Source organism: Gouania willdenowi, chromosome 6 (assembly GCF_900634775.1).
Source record: "Gouania willdenowi chromosome 6, fGouWil2.1, whole genome shotgun sequence".
NCBI classification, from domain to species: Eukaryota; Metazoa; Chordata; class Actinopteri; order Blenniiformes; family Gobiesocidae; genus Gouania; species Gouania willdenowi.
In genome coordinates this window covers 24,828,738-24,848,116 of record NC_041049.1, presented here as the reverse complement: position 1 = coordinate 24,848,116, position 19,379 = coordinate 24,828,738, and the positions used below count along the sequence as shown (strand labels likewise).

The window sequence follows — 19,379 nt, the reverse complement described above, 5'->3', positions numbered from 1 at the left end:
GACGGGAAGTGGTGGTCCGGTGGAGCAGTCAGCAATATCTGGAGCTGAACCCACTCAAGACTGTGAATATGAAAGTGGACTTCAGGAGAAGTCTCTCCCACCCCCTCACCATTCTGAAAGGCACAGTATTAACTGGACTCTTTCAGGTTCCTGGGATCCACAATCTCACAAGATTTGAAGTGAACCTCCCACATAGAAACAATTAGAGAATGTACTTCCTGCGTCAGCTGAGGAAATTCAACCTGCCCCAGGAGCTGCTGATCATGTTCTACACCTCCATCAGTCAGTCTGTTCTGTGCACCTCCATCACTGTCTGGTTTGGATCTGCAACCAAACTAGACAGAGACAGACTGCAAACAATCAGGATTGCAGAAAAGATCATCAGTGTCAACCTGCCCCCGATCCAGGACTTATATCGGTCCAGGGTCCGGAAACGAGCAGGTACCATCACTGCAGACCACTCACACAAACTGTTCAAACTCCAGCAGGCGTTACAGATCACTGTACGCCAAAACAACCCATCATAATAGTTTCTTCCCCCAGGCTGTCACTCTGATGAATGCTAAACAAAGAGTGTCAGACCTGTTGCTGTGAAATAACCCTGGAACTGTCACTGTGAATGTACATATCTGTATATTATTTAATTGATCATCTACGCACACTCTAATGTAAGTTCTGGAAAAGATAACTACCTCATGTTTACTTCATAACCCTTTTGTAATACTACCACTACATTCTTATCTTATTCAGTCTGAATCTTATTACTCTTTTAGTCTTGGAATTACTTGTTAATATTTTTGAGTTATTTAGTGTTTACATTGTACAGAGAGAGCGCAGCCTAACGAAGTCAAATTCCTTGTGTGTAAAACATACATGGTTAATGAAACTGATTCTGAGTAGGATTTAAATCAACCTAGTGCTGTACCTTTAATCCCAGAAACACTTTCAGTCTCTTCTAGAGTTTATCATGCTTTACCCTCTGTCTGAGGATACTAGGAGGTCTTTGGTTACTGTTAATGAGGCAGTCTCTGTGCTGTGATGGACTGTAAGTAGAGGTAAGACACAATTAAACACGTTTGAGTTTTTATTCCAAGGATCAACATCAAAACATACAGCCAACTGTGAAAGTACAAAACAAGCTAAATTTAATGTGACAGTAACAACTGGGCTAGGCTACATTCAAAACAAGCATTCGATGCATTACAGCCAACACACACACACACAAACACACTCTCTCCTGCCAAACATAACACTTAAAAGCAAACAATACTATATGCTTAGAATTCTACAACTTAAGAGATTCTGGAAGAAGATGAGCCTTTAAAATAAAGCCTTAAATTTCCAGCTGTTTTGGACATGCTCCAAAACGTTTGGTACCTCACAACTAAAAACTAAACTCAACTGAACAGGTAGTGACTTCTCTGTACGAGAGAGGTTCTGCTGATGCCCCTCGTCTCCTCCTCCTCTGTCCATGACCCGTGATGGATCAGAGTTCACCCAGGAGGGTGGGGCTTGGGTGGAGCTGATGTGTTCCGATTTGGCAGACACCTCGTCATGAAAACTGGATGTGCTGCACATTAGGAATCTGGAAACAAGAATATATCAGAACACAACTGAACACTGACATGCTACACTGGAGCTAAACTGAGCTAATTCTGTCTGCCTTGGCATAACCTGGTCACAATTGCTTTATGTGTGATCTGTTGAGTATACCTGTTGATATGGGGTGGTGTAAACCATGACATTCTGCTGCTGACCATCAGCTGTGATGATCCCCGCTGGCAGTGGGTTTGCTAAATAAGGAATTAGAGGCCATCATAGTCAATAAGAGCAGTACAAGAAGAATACATGGTAAAAGTGCCAACATTCATGTTTGACTTACTGAAGCTGTCATCTGTGAGGTCTTCACCGATGCCTTCTCCTACCGACACTCCGGGCATTCCCTTCTCTCCCTTCATGGCCTGCAGAGATATAAGGAAATATATGAGCACAACTACTGAGACAGCATTCATTATTAAAGGGTTCTATATGAGCAGACCATTAACAATCACACTCTTAAATCTTTAAGATATGCTTTTCCTTTGAAGCTGCATGACACAATCATTTTTTATCAGATAAGACATAATGTAGGCCTCATAGATCAATAGATCAAAAATAATTTGCTCAAAAAGAGATGTAAAAGGTTGAAATTGAGCTTGAAAGTATTTTTTGATCGTCACTGTAAACACTGTGTATTGACTTTGTAGGGAAAAGTCTTGTGTATTGCATTATGGGATGTGGACTCATAGGTCAGAAAGCAGAGTATAGAACTCTGTAGATGGACTGATATGTAAATGTGTCGCAGTGAAGAGGTGTACGCATTAATAAATGATAGCTCAGTGGAATCGAGAGAATCTGTTTATCACCAGAGATAGAACTAGAACAGAGCCCGTCTCCCTGTGTGATCAAATTGGCTGCTTAGTTTGAAAGGCACCAGAAAAGCCAATAAGAACCTAAGAAAAGAGGCATTCTAATGGCTTAAAAAGGTGCCAATCATCAATGAACCGAGGCGATTAGAAGCAACACGTGATGGAGCGACCGATTTGTAGATTCTTCAAAAATATGGTAAATTAATCACTTCTCAAATGTTACAGTAATCCTTTAGTTCAACCGAAATTCAGGCTGAAATACTTTGATGTAATAATCACCGACTTGGAACTAGGGCTGGGTGATAAGGACTACAGGCACATTTATTAAAGGTGAGGTAGGATGAAAAAAATCACTTTATAATGGTTTTGCTACAGTGATATACATCGCTTTAGCCTCATTCAGAGGGCCAAAGTTGAAAAAGTTGTTTCCTCCCTCCCTTGTTATTCCACATTTTGTTAAAAAAACCCCAAAAAAAAACAGCTCCAAACGGATGAGTTAGATTTTGCTCGGCGCGTGACATCACCTACTTGACGGTCCTCCTGACAATACTCTCCTCCTACCATGGACATAATACTAGAATGTGAGCTCCTCCCTCTCCAACTATTAAACAGCTAAAACAAACACTGCGGTTTCACATAGCATATATATTATATTTAATTGTCATATATGTAAATGCAAACTGCATTACTGGATGCCCAAACTGCACAACTTTTTCTGCTGCTTGTGTCTGCCATCTTTGCGATCGTGTCGCGAGTCACTGCTTGGAGCCGCAGCCATTGTTTACACCATTCAGCTGTTAGCACTCCGTGCTAATGCTACACCAGTCTATGCAGCGTGACACAACATCCATCGTGAACTGAGGATGTTGCGTGGGGATGTTTAAAGATTCGTGGCTCACAGCGCTAATACCAGACTCGGTTTTGGAATTGAACGGCTTCCAACTTTTACAGGACGATGGAGAGTGGTAAGCGGGAAGGAGGGGGTCTGGCTGTGTTTGTGAATAATAGATGGTGTAATACGAGGCACAAAACTATGAAGGTGCGGTTTTGTAGTCAGGATATTGATGTGTCCCTGTGGAGGAAGAAGGTCCACCATCACATCATAAACCAGTGTTTGTCTAACTCAAAATCATAAAAGCTGCTTAAATATCCATGTGTTTTACTGTAATGTACAGTTTTTTGGCTGAAAACAATAACAAGTGTGGGCATAGCAAAAGAAAGTCGCCAGTGATCAGCTGTTGTGTCTAGTGTCTACAGACATGCCTACTGATGAATATGCATAAGTAGGCCGCGAATCAGCCCGTTTTGCTCTGAAACTGACTTTTCAGAGGCGAAAACTCCTGAAAACAGGAGAGTTTGGGAAAATAAACCTCAAATACTTTGTTGTTGGGGTTCTTAGACCAAATGGAGATGGGTGAAAAATAGCATCATACTGGACCTTTAACAAACAGCTGCACAATGTGTGTCACTTTTGGCTTATTCTCCTCTAAGGGACAGAACGTGTGAGTGAGTTCCGTAGTGTGGCTTGTTTAGACATATGTCTAAGTTAAGATGCACTCAGCAATCAATCAAACTAAGCTTTTTATGCTGTTCTGAGAAGTAGCAAAAGCAGTGAGTCGTAAAACAAGTATTTTAATACAAAATAAGCTATAAAATAAAAATACATCATTACAGACGATATTGTAATTTTCAATCTCGATATATCTTTAATCTCGATATATTGCCCAGGCCTACTTGGAACATCACTTTTGATGTAAAAAAAAAATGACTTCTGTGACTAAATGTTGCAGCTGTATTTATAATGTAGTTAAAATAGTACTTTTTTCTGGTTTTATTTTGAAGTACTGCAGTTGGGAAGCAATTCACCATCTTCATGTTTGAGTTGAGACTGCATGCAGGGAAGTGCAGTTTCTGTGTTAATGTGATCACTGCCTCCTGTGCCTCACCTCTCTGAACTTCTGCAGGTAGAGCTTCAGCGGGTCCACGTACATGTCAAAGCCCAGTGTGGACATGGCAAACAGGATGTCCTCCCCATTGATGGTCTTCCTCTTCTCCTGGTGGCATCGCTCACTGGCCTCAGATGTGATGAAGCTGATGAACTCGCTCACACACTCCTGTACGCACTCTTTGGCATCTTTCGCAATCTGTGGGAATGAAGAAAACAGTAAATATTCTTCAGATAAAGATAGAGCTGCATCCAACATCTCTTCTAACACACACACGGAATATTACGATAAATGAATAAAACTATTCCCAACTTAAAGTGTAAACAGGTTCCTTACAAACACAAATGAAATTGAGTACATCACTAGAATCTGCTTCAGTAATAACATTTACACATTGAAAAGAAGCTACAATAGCTGCTGACTCAAAGACCTCACGGGCTGATATTTTATGAAATATAGTTGTGCACGTCGGTCACTCTATTAGTGTTATTGTATGCAATTCATTTATTTCACTAGTTGGGACGGATGAAAAGTGACATTAATTTTATGCAAACATTTATTTCACACAAAGTGTGATATGTTAGCTTTTATCCTTCTATACAAGTGTTAAATCTTACCATAATGTGTAATGTGTGTGAAGGGCGGCAGCATCGCGGAGCTCCCGGTAACAGTGTTTTAGAGAATAATAAGTTGTTGACAAAAGACTTGGAGCAATTTTGGCCCTTGAAACAAGGTTTTTAGGGGCGTTCTTGGATAAATTTAGGCCTAATTTCAACACTGCGCACACTTATATACGTCATCAATGAGTATTTATCGCTTCTATCGTGGGATGACATAACCTTAGAAGTGGGAACGTTTTTGACGATATATCCACACACACACACACACGCACGCACGCAGACACACACCTTTCCAGTCTGAGGAACAGCGTTCTTCATGATGCGAGCCACGTTGGCAATGGGAAGATAAATGTCCTGTTCCCTGTAGTTCTCCTTTGCACCGCCGTCGTCATGGTCATTTAGATTCTCTTCGCCGTCGTCTACAGAAAGAAACAGTCAGCTCAAAAAAAACCATGGATCAAAAGTGAGCAGCATGCAGAGGCATTAGGAGATGCTCCTCACCATCCTGTGACTGGAGGACGTAATGACTGGAGGCCATGTACTCTCCAGTGATGCCCAGCTGGGAGGGGTCGGTGGTGGTGCTGTCTCCATCCATCTGCAACACATCCAGCCCCTCCATCAAATCCAGCTCTAACAGGTGTGTTTATTTCAATTCCTCCAAGCAGAAAGCCTGCCAGGACGCAACCCATTACATATTCAACTCAGCTGCACGCAGGAGACTGAAAATGTATGGTGCAATAACCAAAGTTATAAATTAGTGTTGGATGTTTAATAAAAGACCTTAGAAATGGGAATTGTAGTTTGACATATTAGAATCATTTATGTATTAGCATATACAGGTATGTAAGAAAAAAGCCATATTTTATAAGTAGTTATACGGTGAATCAAAACTTGTCAATCAGTTCACATCATAGAGAAGAACAAACACTCTTGTTCCGAAATGATGTTGCCATCTAAGGACAGACTATCCACTAGAACACACGTGTGCTTTAGAACAAACACTTCATAAAGAGGTTTGTTACAAAAGAGGATGAATTGTTTTGCCACTGGGAGTGAAAACACGGCTTTTGTTTATCTATTTTTTTTAAAATCCATATCTTCAAATGCAAGAAGGTGTGTATGCATATGAGCTCAATGAAACAATAGTTCACGGGTGCTCACGAGCTACTCTCAAAGCTGTATTATTACCCGTAAAACACAAAATACATGAGTAAAAAAGCTTGCTTTAAGAAACTAAAGCCATGTTGTATCTGCTTAGATTTCAGCAGGAAAATTCCTGGACTGGCTTCTTTCATAATATTTTCACATATCACATAACTAATAAATTAAAAGCAGTGCATATATTTCTTAGCATTTCTCTCATCTCTGGACGTCCCAATCATAGGTTAAACATCCTATCTAAATTCAAGACGACAAACAGCCTATGTTGAGTCTCACACTCACACACACCTTTCCTTACAAGAGACATGCGTATAGACTTTACAGTCATTAATAATAGAAAGTGTCTATCGATACGGAAACATAGCCATAGCCCAAGGGACTATGGGTGAGTTTTCCGGACCTTTTCTACATAAGCATAATGTGCCTGTGTTTTCACCGTGTCAGGATTCTTCCTTTCGCTGCCATGGGTTCAAATCCTGCTTTCGTCATATACATTTTTTCATTTCAACATATTTAACACGGCAAATTCCACCTTTAAAAATACATATACAAAAAAAAAAAAAAAAAAACATTTTAGGCTATTTCCTGGGGCAAGGTTAGGGACAGGACTAAAACAAAAGGGTTAGCAAGGAAGCTAAAAATAAATATGAGCTAAAATAAAACTGACAGAACTTTAAGTCACGTGGTGCACCTATCACGTCACCTAAACTATAATCCGTATAAACTTGCAGTCTATGGATATATTTCCGTATCAATAGCCACGACCTTAATAATATTAAAGAAAACAGAATTCCTACACAGATACAGCTAGTTTAGAAATAGGTGCCATCCATCATTATTATTGATTTATATCTTTGTCACTGCTACCTCTTCTTTCTATTGTACAGCAGTATATGAGATTTTAAAAATAAATAAAATAAAAACTACAATTTGACTAAATACTACAAAATGAATCATTTTGACTGATATTTGTCTTTGAATTAATATTCCATGTGTAACCAAAAGGTGGGAAGCTAAAATAAAATAAAACCACATTACGGCCTCAGGACAAGTTTTCAGATTAAACTTTGTGTCGTCAGTGACGTAGTCAATCATCAGCTAAAATGCTCACCGACTGATTCGAAACACCTATTCCTTCGTTTACGCGCCTTTAAGCACATTTTGGATCAAAAACCAATGTTTGCCCACAATGTTGATGAAGATGCATCACTGTATGTTATAAATAAGTAAGAAAACGTGCTCCGCCGTGGTGTTAGTAATTAAACGCAGTGCGTGGTTAGCTCATATCCAGTTATATATTTACAGACCTAAGCTAAACCATCTCATGCTAGCCTATGATGCTAACCAGTGCGTGTCGATGGCATGTTTAGCTAACGTTAGCTCACAGTGAGCTTTTTCCACACAGAGAAAGACACAATGATGAGGGCAGAAAGACACAGGCTGTCCCGGGCAGACCACTACCTTCTGCTGGTGCAATATGCAGGCACACGGTGTCCCCTGAGCCGGTTCTCCACATAAAGCCACCCTCTATCTGCCCTTTCTGTGTCGGAACAAAGACGCGGCCGCGGCCGAAATGAGAAAGACTCATGTTTAAAGTTGAATCCTTTGGATTACTTCCTGATGAGCAGCCCTCATTCACGCAGACAACAAATTAAAAAAAAAAAAAACAGACAGTGACGGACATTTCCATTCGAGCTAAAGAGGAATCGGTTAGCAATCATTGGCCGGAGCCAGACACAAACCTGCAATGAAGCCCTGGTTGGTTCGCTGCCTCAGACGGCTGTTTGGTTGGACGGAAAATGGCTGAAAACGACCAGTCCCAGCGCGGAGCCGCTGCTGCACTACCGCAGCACACCGCTAGGGGCCGCGCTGCCTCCATGCTCACATTACACCACCTAAAAACAATGGCTAGTACTGCAACACTTATCATTGACAACAATGGACTCCGTATGGAAGCCCGTTTACACCAAAAACTAACTATTATGAGTTAGTAAAGTCATAATAATGAGTTAGACAGTCATAATAATGAGAGAGAAAGTCATAATTTTGAGAAAGAAAGTCATAATAATGAGATAGAAAGTCATAATTTTGAGAAAGAAAGTCATAATTTTGAGAAAGAAAGTCATAATAATGAGATAGAAAGTCATAATTTTGAGAAAGAAAGTCATAATTATGAGAAAGAAAGTCATAATAATGAGATAGAAAGTCATAATTTTGAGAAAGAGAGTCATACTTTTGAGATAGAAAGTCATTATTTTGAGAAAGTCATAATTATGAGAAAGAAAGTCTTAATAATGAGATAGAAAGTCATAATTTTGAGAAAGAGAGTCATACTTTTGAGATAGAAGGTCATGATTTTGAGAAAGAAAGTCCTCATTATGAGAAAGAAAGTCATAATAATGAGATAGGAATTCATAATTTTGAGAAAGAAAGTCATAATGAGATAGAAAGTCATAATTTTGAGAAAGAGTCATACTTTTGAGAAAGAGTCATACTTTTGAGATAGAATGTCATAATTTTGAGAAAGAAAGTTAGAATTATGAGTTAGAAAGTCATAATAATGAGATAGAAAGTCATAATTTTGAGAAAAAGAGTCATACTTTTGAGATAGAAAGTCGTAATTTGGAGAAAGAAATTCATCATTATGAGATAGAAAGTCGCAGTGTACCAACACTGACTGTTCTTAATTACACTTTGAATAATAATAATAATAATAATAATAATTCATTCAAAACACATATTTTGCCTGTTTATTCAGTTCTTAGAATTCAACACATGGTAGAAAATAGTGAAGTACATAAATAAGTCTTGACTGTAAAATTATTCCTTCACCATTTTGTATGTTTCTTTACACATTTTTACATAACACATTTTTATTATTAGTGATGGAAACATTCTTCCATAACTCTGGATGTTTCTCCTCCTACTTGAAAAATTGTACTGGAGGCCACCTGGTGTTGTTGTGTGGATCAGGCTTCTGACGCCACCCGTGAAGAACCACGCCACCACTCGTGAAACACTGATTTAAAAGCTTTTAAAAGACAAGAAACATTACAAAATAATTTACAATGTTCATTACATTTACATATTACTTACCGATATTTTGGAAAACAGTAATGCAGGCTGTACGGATGGTGTTTTCTTTTGATTTAAATGTCTGTTTTGATCATAAATGGATAGATTTGATCAGGGGTTTTCAAAGCATGGGGCACTCCTCCCCTGGAGGACGCTGGAGTGCAAGAAAAAAATAAACCAGAAGAAATCGTAGTAAACATTATCACACAAAGCAGAAGAAGAAAGGGGAAAAGCGTGTGTGACAGCTTCCCTCCAGGTGTTTCTGAGGCCTTTTATCTCTCTGGTGGCTTTCTGAAGCGTCTGATCACAGGTCTAAATGTGCTAGTGTCTGTCTGTCTACCATTCTGTCTCTGTGTCTCAATTTTCAATTAGATTTATGAATAGAGCCCATTACTCCGTATGTGCCATGGGGTCGCCAAATTACTACTCTTCCGTTAATGCTCGTTGAATCGGGCTGTAATTTGACATGGATATTCTATGAGCGGATGTCAAGAGCCTCTCGAAGACCTTCTTTTACTTGGTGGAAACGAGTCATTTGACTGAATTCTCGGGAACTTGGTACGTGCTATTCGGCGCAGAGACGTTCCGCGGGCCCGGCCGTAGTTCATCCAAACTTGTTTTTTTAAGATCTTTTGTAGAAGTGCAAACCATCATGCGACTGGGAGGATCATAGGTGCAGTGGTCAACAATGTAAACCATGCAATAGATGAAAAACACAAAGCTTTTTTTGTTTAATAAATATCAGAAAATACTGAGCTATGTCATCAGCTCAGAACTGGTAGAAACAATGAGATCTAGTTCATCTGTTCATTGTGCTTTGAAGACCTGGCCAGAGGTGTTCTTTAAATATATGCAGGTATAAATAAAAGCAAGGTACCCTTTTTCCACATATATTCTGAGGCCAAAATGATAACTTGCAGCTGAAATACTTCTCAGGCACCCCTGACTTCCTCATGCACTTCCTTTTTGAACCCCTTATCATTTTGCTTTCTACACCTCCAAAACAACACAGTGCAGCTTCTCTGCTACTCTTTCACACAGCTTCAGACTATGACTGATCAACTTACTGTATGTCTCTAGATCAAACATGGGCAACTGGTGACCCAGGGGCGCATGCGGCCCTTAGTCTATCTTTGTGTGGCCCCCACATAATTTCTTCAAAACACACAAAATGCTAAAAAAATACACAAAACAAGATAAAAAATACACATAATTACTAAAAACAAAGTTGTAGAAGAAAACACAAAACAACCAAAAAATGACTCTAAAAACACAAAATGACAACAAAAATGCACAGAATTACTCACAAAACACTAATGAAATACACAAAATGACAAAAAAAAAAAAAAACACGAAATGGCAACAAAAACACACAATATGACAAATCCAAAAATGAATTCAAAAACACAAAACAACAAAAAAACAGAAAATTAGAACAAACTTATAAAATGACTTCTAAAACACACACAGACCATTGTTTTTTGCTGTGTAAATGCTCAGATTTGTCATTATTCTAAATGCTGACATGAATGTTGATAATGTGACCTTCAGATCAGATATAATTACATGTTTGCGGTCACGCTGTAATTACAGTTGCCCATCTTTGCTCTTGATACTACTGCTCTGGGGCCTCGTTTATAAAACTGTGCGTAGGTAAGACCAGGTGACGTATGCTGAAACACAGGAAATGCATAAGCAAAAAAGCTTTCAGATTTATAAAACAGGGCACAAATCACAATAAACTCTAAAGTTGGTGCCTATAAAAGGTCAGGTGAATGATAGTGATGATTATTCACACACAGGAGAGTGCAATATGAGGTGCGCACATTCTCTCGCCAAGTTTGTTTTTTTATAAATCCCAAGGGTTGGTTACAAATGGCGTACGCTTTCTTTTGTACATATGCAGCGTTTATAAATGAGGGCCCGGGACATCTCCCTCATCAGTCTTTTACTACTCTTCCCAGCCAGCAGCTATTCCAACATTCTGTTCAAAAACGCACATTTGCATGCTTTTGTCAACATATTACACACAAATCCAACTACCCTCTGTCTCTTTCCCAGTCTACCCTGTCAACACTAAATAATGAATATCGATTGTAGCCCTCTATATTATGGTGACTTCAACATTAACAGACATCCCAAGACTGCAAGTTTACATGAGAATTTCTTGAAGTACTTCTTCTTTTTCTTCTTTTTATTTCATTTTTACATGGATCATCTAATTAACTTTTCCACAATCTTGGACATTCCCTGGATTTGGCATGCACCACTGGCACTTTATTGTACAAACAAAAAGTCATGACCTCACAATCTCAAATAAGATGCTAATAACAATGGATATTGTCATTCCAGAACCCATTCGAGTAATAGAATAGAAAATGTCCTTCATGACTATAACAAACGTATATCCTGAGGTTTTAAAGATGTGCTCCTCCCCCTCCCTACCAACCCAGCTGACCTGGTGACATTCACAATAACAGGCTTCACTGTCCAGGATTAGGTAAAGTCTATAAACCCTACTGCCATCTTCCTCAAACGTTTCAATGTTTCCACTGGGATGTCATGTGGACCAATAGCTTTCCCATTCTTCATCTTCCTCAATGCAGTCCTCACTTCATCTTCACTAGTTTATTTTTCATGCCAATCTGAAACTTTCACATCCTTCACCTTCTCAACATACTTTCCTGACAAGTCAGCGTAACCTTCCCGTTCCTTTTACCTTGCCAATGTCCTTTTCTAGAGTCCATCCTCTTATACAGTACAACCCAATCTATCACTTAGTGTTTGCTACCTTTTTCTTTTGTTTTGAGATACATTTGCTTCCTGTCTGTTTACTTTCTCTCTCTCTTCTTCTTTGTAATGCTCTCCTGCACCTTCTCATATTCCTCCACCAAGTATCTTTGTCCTGATCTAGAGCTTTTCAGTTTATCTCCTTCAAGATCATTACAGTTGTTCTCCAGCTTTCACTGACTCTTCAGTGTCCAATTTAAACCTTCCTCAACTCAACACAAAACTCTTGGTTACGATACTTCCACCAGTTATTTTTTGGTTCTGCTTTTGTTCTCCTACTAACTTTGATCTCCAGTCTTTCTGCAGATGACCCCATGTTGCTGCCTGGTTACACTTTGGCCTGTTACCACTTTGCTGTCCCTGCTGCGTAAGATGTAGTCAACCTGTGTGCACTTTGCTATACAGTTTTGTACGTGATTCTGTGTTTTTCACTTTTACTTAAGACTCACTTGGGAGGTTTATATTTCAGTACAATCCTGACCATTTACTCTCGTGTTGTTCTTCATGTTTGATGTTTCTTTTTCTCAACAGAAGTTACCAGGAATAGCTTACTGCAGGAAAAAGTGGGAGGAGGAAATTTCCTGCCAGGATAAAATTTTTTTAATTCTTTTCTATGATAAATCAGGTTTTGACACTTAACCTATAATTTTTGGTAGTGTATTTAACAAATATGATAAAATGTCTCAAATATCTTTGATCAAGGGTTCTCCACTGGTCTGCTATTTAAGGAACAATGTTTAAATAAACCATAAAAAGGGCATGGTTTCTTTGTATCATCTATAATTCAGAATAATATTCTATTGCAAAAAGCAAGACACTACTGGTGTAGTACCAAACCATTACTATTTTACTACTACTTATGTGCCTTTAATTCAAATTCCTTTCAGAAAACATGATTCAAAATTAACTTCTAGCTATCATTTGTTACTCATTAGTTCTGAAAAACATTATGATTTGATGAAGCTTGCTTGAAAATTATTTTAAAAATGAAATCACTTTTTTTCTCTCCTTAATCAGGTAAACAACTGATAAATGTATACCCACTGAAAGGTCATAGGCACAGTTTTAAATTCTGACTAATGATTTGAGGACCTCTGACAGCTGAAATTATTCTATTTTTTGAGGGTTTTTGGGTTCATTGTGTGGTTTAGAGAACTTGTAGCAAAATGTGTGAGATCACTGTAAACATAGGTTGTGAAGTGGATTAAGAAAAATAATGAAAAGCAATTTTTAGAGATGACAAAAAACTTGTAAATGGGTCAAATCCTTGGTAAACCAAATTTAATCTTTAATATTGTTATCAAATTACCTTCGTAAAACTCTATAATTAATTTTAGGAAATCTGCTTTCTCTGGAGTTAAGCTCTGCAAATGGATTTTAATATTCAGCATGAATTACAAGTGAAGCGAAACAGTCATATAAATCCACTCCTTAGGCAAACTATGCTTTACTGTATGGCAACCTCCCTGGTATAAATTCCAATGTCGATAAAACAGTTTGTGTTGGAGTAAAATGACCTAGTCCCTACTTGGCCATTTGGGGCTTCTCTTGATATATCAGTCACCTAAGGCTGTATTGTAGTTATTCTTGGCACAAAAATAGCTTAATCTACATCTAATGTGCATGCAAAATGTCACATTTCCTCTGTGCAGCCATGCCTCTGGGCCTCCAGGCTGGAAGTGGTCGCCGTCATGCCCACGCCCACGTGGTTCATTTCCTTCTATAGAACTACAGGGATCGCCCTCAGTCTTTTTCCCTGGGACACTCACATTGGCTGTTTCCTGTACCGCTCCCACTTGGGAGATAAACAGCATAACTTTGAGTCTTTTCAACACATTTTTGAGACACAAACACATGTTCACAACGGCATGGCTGAAGAGTTGCTCCCAACAAAGACACACTGAGACACCACTGCCTTGTCTCTTTCCTTTTCCTCCTTTTTTTAGCTTTACGTTTTGGTCAGGCCACCCGTCAGGCCAGCGCATTGTTGTATGCCTGCCTATGTAGATCATGTATCCATAAGATGGTTTGTCTTTTCTCCTGTAGTAAAGGAGCAATAATTACCAAAAAAAAACAGAAGTAAAAAATAAAAAAGACAATGAAGAGTAATCCTACTTAGTTAGATATACCCTACTGATGATGTGTTGTTACAATAATAATCCTTGTTGGTAAAGAAGTTCACAGTGACTAAAAACACTTGAACCACCATGAAAACACAAAAAAATCACAATGATCAGAGCCCATGATGACTAAAGTGCAAACATGCAAAAGTGTTTAAAAAAAAACTTAATGACTAATGAAAAGGTGATTACCAGTCACTCACAGGCAACACCACTCAATCCAGTGCCTCTTATTTACGTTCTGAATTGGAAAAAGCAAGTATTAACCATTTTGTTTTGTTTTTCATTTAAAATCAGACCACAATATGATCTGGAAATACCTCACATGCATGTTTTGTGGCCATAGCATGCACTTACACGCTATTTTTCACCGGAGTCGGTTAATTGAATGTCTAGCAAGTGTAGCAAATGGACGAACATGTTAAATTTCACTCATAATCTCAAGCAACTTCTCCTTGTTTAACAAACAGTGTTTTGGTGTGCAACCGCCTCCCAGGAACAGATGTCTAAAATCATGTGTCAAACCTCCGATTCTGAATTATCGTGACTAAACTTAGCTGAAAATGAAATCACTCACTTAACCCTCACATGTTTTTGGCCCATATCACACATTTTCAAATGGTAATTTGAAGCATCTGAATTTGACTCTGTTAATGACATTTTGCATGTTTGGTACGATTTCAGGCAGTTTGATGGCAAGTAAAGTCATCTAAACAGGGATAGACCATGAAATGGAAACAAAACACAAATGGCTAAATTGACGAGGAAATGGGTTTACTCTAAAATGGAGTTGATGAACTTTTGAAAAGAAAAAAAGGGTGTAGGTTGGTGGGTGTTGGAGCAGATGATGGCAGAGAACCTTTCATAATCACTGCTTTAAACCTGCAGTATGTAAGGGTTTTTTTTAATCATCATTTGGTCAAAAATCCATGATCATCTTTGAGCATATTGTAATCCAAAGTGTTCTGCGTATACAGTGAATCTATTCTCCTTCTCCTGGCACTGTAAATTAAGTTTATAAATCCAGGAACATGATGCTGGATGTCAGCCAATCAGAGATCTTTCTACAAACATGTGTGCTCCATGAGCTATTTTGGGCAATACTATTCTCTGCTCGAGTGAAGTCAGGCGCGTTCACGTACCATCGGTATTAAAAGTACAACGGCGAACGTCCCAGCAGAAGGCTCCATCGTTAGGTACAACAGTTACACAGCAAATCAAGCGGAAGAAGGCAAACTGATGTGGAGAAGCAACAGTCTAAGGCACAAACATTCTCAGGAGGAACTGACAGCTTTGCGTCCTCGCAGATGGCCTTTCCACGTGTGTGTCCTCTGTTGTTGACTTGGCTTCAGTCTCTGACCATTATTGTGTGTTTTTTAATGTTACCGGTGTTATCCAGCGGGAGGCTTCAGCGAGAACAGCGAGGAAGCGCTACATCACACCTTAAATATCAAATATCCACTGCCTGTTTTACCTGCCCCCTGTGATTTTATTGTGGATGATCTTAACAGTAAACTTCAGTCCAGCCCAGCTCCAATTAAAATAAAACAAATATTCACAAAACCTACACCCCCATGGAGAAATGAGGAATTGAATAAACTTAAAAGAAGATGCAGGGTGGCAGAGAGCAGGTGGAGAAAAAACAAAACAACATGAACCATCAAAAATAATGTCCACTAATGACAACCCCAAAGTTTTATTTTTAACTATTGACCTTTTACTCAACCTTGATTTTAACAGTCCACAGATCATCCCCTTTGCTCTGAAGTGGTCTGCAAACTGCTCACAAAGAGACTCAAAGATTGACACTAATAAAAGTAAGTAAGTAAGTAGTTTATTTATAAGCGCTTTTTGCAGATAAAATCACAAAGTGCTGTACAGAGTTGTGGCAAAAATACAAGTGCAACATTATAATAGAATAATAAAACATGGATGCATAAACATCTTAAGAGCAGCAACATTAAAGGATAATAAAAAATTAAAATCCAGTTAACTAAGACCTTTTCTGTAAAGTGTAGTCTTCAGCAGTTTCTTAAAAGTGTCCACACAGTTGAGCTCCCTGAGAGACTGGTGCAGGTTATTCCAGAGTCTGGGAGCTACAGCCTGGAACGCCAGGTCTCCTCTGGTCTTAAATTTAGTTTTTGGGGTCTTTAGGAGACCCTGACCTGAAGACAGAAGGCTTCGTCCTGAAGTATAGGGGCACAACAAGTCTGAGATATATTTAGGGGCCTGACTATGTAACGCTCAGAATGTAAGAACTAATATTTTGTACTCTATTCAAAACTTAACTGGAAGCCAGTGCAGAGTAGCAAGAATGGGGGTGATGTGGGATGTTCTAGAAGCACCAGTTAAAAGTCTGGCAGCAGCGTTCTGAACGATCTGGAGTCTGTTTAGGGTCGACTTATTAAAACAAGTAAAAACAGAATTACAATAGTCAATACGAGATGATATAAATGCGTGTATGACCAGTTCCAGATCTGATTTTGATAAAAGATGCCTCACTTTAGAGATATTTCTCAGGTGGTAAAAACAGTTTTTAGTCAATTGATGACAATTTCCCTCCAAAGACATGGACTGATCAAAAACAACCCCAAGGTTTCTGAGGCTGGTTTTAACAGATGAGCCCAGATCACCAAGGGAGTTTTTAATCAGAGGGATGTTTTTATCAGGAGCGATGATCAGAGTTTCTGTTTTGTTTGAATTTATCTGGAGATAATTTGATGACAACCAGTTTTTGATACAGGATATACAATCTAAGAACTCTGATAAAAAGTGAAACTCTGAGTCATTAAAGGAGCAGTACAAATGGATATCGTCAGCATAAAAATGATAAGACACATTTTTAAAACCACGGATCAACCGACCAAGAGGCATCAGATACAATAAAAACAAAACAGGGCCCAGAACAGAGCCCTGGGCTACTCCACATGACAGGTTGGACATATTGGACATAACATCATTAATAGCAACATTAAAAGTTCTTCCATTTATATAAGAGGTAAACCATTGGAGAACAGTACCAGAAAACCCCATCTCAGATTTGAGTCGATCAACCAGTATACTGTGATCTACAGTATCAAAGGCAGCTGTCAGATCAAGTAAAACTAAAACTGTGTAACGACCAGAGTCAGCAGCCATCATCACGTCACTAGAAACTTTCAGAAGAGCAGTTTCAGTGGAGTGGATTGATCTAAAACCAGATTGATATTTATCATAAATATCATGCTGTTCCATGTATAAGGTCAGCAACCACTTTCTCCATGAGTTTAGACATGAAGGGAAGCTTAGATATGGGCCGGTAGTTTATAGGCTACCCCGGATCAAGATTGGGTTTTTTAAGAATGGGATTTATTATCACATGTTTAAAAAAGCTGGGGACCGAGCCAGATATAAGTGAGAGGTTTATCAATTTTACCACCCAAGGACCAACAACATCAAAAAGATTTAAAAGCAGAGAAGTAGGAACAATGTCTACAGAGCTCGATGAGGGTTTCATCTTTCCTACTAAAACTTGAACATCCTGTAGGCTGACAGGAGTAAAGGAGGACCATGAGCTCACAGGGGCTGAGGCAGTGCAGAAGCTAACCAAGGGAGGAGTGATGCTAGCCCTGATGTCTTGTACTTTGTTTACAAAAAAGTTTAAAAAATTGTTACAGTCCTCCTGTGTGTGTACAGGCACATGGGACAGTGGTGGTGCAACAAGATTTTCAATAGTATTGAACAAGACCTTGGGGTTTCTCTTATTTTGCAAAACGAGATTAGTGAAATAAGCAGAGCGGGCACGCTTTATTATTTCATTTAGATACATTATCTTTTCTTTTAAATGGAGTCTATGCACCTCGAGTTGAGTGGTTTTCCACAACCATTCCACTTTCCGGCTGCTTCTCCTAATGCTAAAAATAGCTTAATTCATCCACGGACAAGGTTTCTTATTAGAGCAATATGTTATCTAATTGTAACATGGTTTTGTTAGAGTCTCTAAAAAACTTTCCACTAACAAAAGATAAAGTCCATACAGTTTTCACTAGTCTCTATTACGAAAAAAGTTGCTAAGAGCATTCACAAAAGATACCGGTAAGGGAGATTAAGTTTCGGTTTCGGTTCGTAAACAGAGCGTAGGATTCTACATACTGCAGCTTTAAGTCTGTTTAGTTCCCAGGTAGAACTTCTCTATCGAGCGCATTTCATAGATACTGAAAACATTGAGAATTTGAAGGCCAAGTCAAACCTTAACTAATTTTCCTCTAAAACCGTAGCTTATCTTGACCCTGCAGAAACCCCCTGTACATATTTTCCTAAAGAAAATAAGAATCATCCATCATTTTTACTTGTACATGCTATTTATGGTCAAAGACTATTATATTGGTAAGGGCTGTTTACTTCTTGAACTGTAAATGGATTGGAATAATTAATCGAGGAATACGGTATTTATTGGATGCCAAAACAAATCATGGTGGACAGGCGCTTCACCCAATCAGCTTCAAGCAACCTGTTGATGTCCCTCCCTGGTTCCGAAAGGATTCGTCAGACACAGACCCAGATCGATGTGGAAAACTCGAGTTAGAGGGAGGGCTACACATCAATCTGGCTGTAGCCAGGTTGATATTTGATGTAAAATCACACAAACTTCACACACCCAAGTCACTGTTTGATTTCTTTTTTCCAACAACTTTTTAAGGAAATAAATTATCTTGATGTTAACCTGATTCAGTGTTAGCAGCTACAAATCCCAAATGCTCTCTTACATGTCTGTGAATGGAAAACTTCAGTCATCATTGCACATGCACAAGTATTTAGAAGGTATTGTATCTGAGGAATCTATGGGAGATTTGAATCACAGTTAACTTTACCAATGGGCCCTGTAAGCCTGCCGTGCATCAGGTTGACAGCTTGCAGTGCCACTCAGGGATGTATCCATATAACAGCAGCAATAGATTACTGAGCACGAGCAGATAAAGATATCTGTCTTTCAGCTTGACAACTGTCGTGGTGATTCCTCCTGGCTCCTCAGCTGATAGCTCTCTCTTGGACTGTGTCTGGAGAATGTTCTTTAACAATTTAGCTTATCCTGCATCACCTTCCGCTGACCTTTGACCTTCAGTCCCCATCTGCTCTGGGGCTGCGTGGCCAAAAAGGAGGGTTAATAACAACGCTCTTTCTAGTCAAAGTGTAGGAAAAGTTTTTGCATGGAGCAGAGCCTCCTGACACTGAACCTTCTTCAAAACACACACACACACACACACACACACACACACACAC

General features: G+C 38.9%; 2 protein-coding genes across 4 annotated transcripts in view; one reads left to right on the top strand and one right to left on the bottom strand.

Annotated features, from left to right (window-relative positions):
* Nucleotides 1-1,066: 1,066 nt before the first annotated feature.
* Nucleotides 1,067-7,986, bottom strand: nfyba (nuclear transcription factor Y, beta a). Of its 3 annotated transcripts, none has more exons than XM_028449693.1 (7): nucleotides 7,878-7,986; nucleotides 5,476-5,569; nucleotides 5,263-5,393; nucleotides 4,355-4,552; nucleotides 1,883-1,961; nucleotides 1,714-1,793; nucleotides 1,067-1,585 (listed from the first exon to the last, which is right to left on the bottom strand). In XM_028449693.1, exons 2-7 carry the CDS (start codon nucleotides 5,567-5,569, stop codon nucleotides 1,553-1,555), a joined length of 615 nt encoding a protein of 204 aa, XP_028305494.1. In that variant the 5' UTR covers nucleotides 7,878-7,986; the 3' UTR covers nucleotides 1,067-1,552. The 3 variants fall into 3 exon arrangements, with proteins under 3 accessions (XP_028305494.1, XP_028305493.1, XP_028305495.1); XM_028449692.1 differs by having other exon boundaries at nucleotides 5,476-5,644; nucleotides 7,878-7,963; XM_028449694.1 differs by lacking the exon at nucleotides 7,878-7,986 and adding an exon at nucleotides 7,597-7,839.
* The window catches only part of podxl (podocalyxin-like), a 28,438-nt gene continuing 15,575 nt past the window's right edge, over nucleotides 6,517-19,379 (top strand). Inside the window, exon 1 of the mRNA XM_028451211.1 lies at nucleotides 6,517-6,520. Coding sequence (XP_028307012.1) covers nucleotides 6,517-6,520 — 4 coding nt within the window. The remainder of the gene's footprint in view (nucleotides 6,521-19,379) is intronic.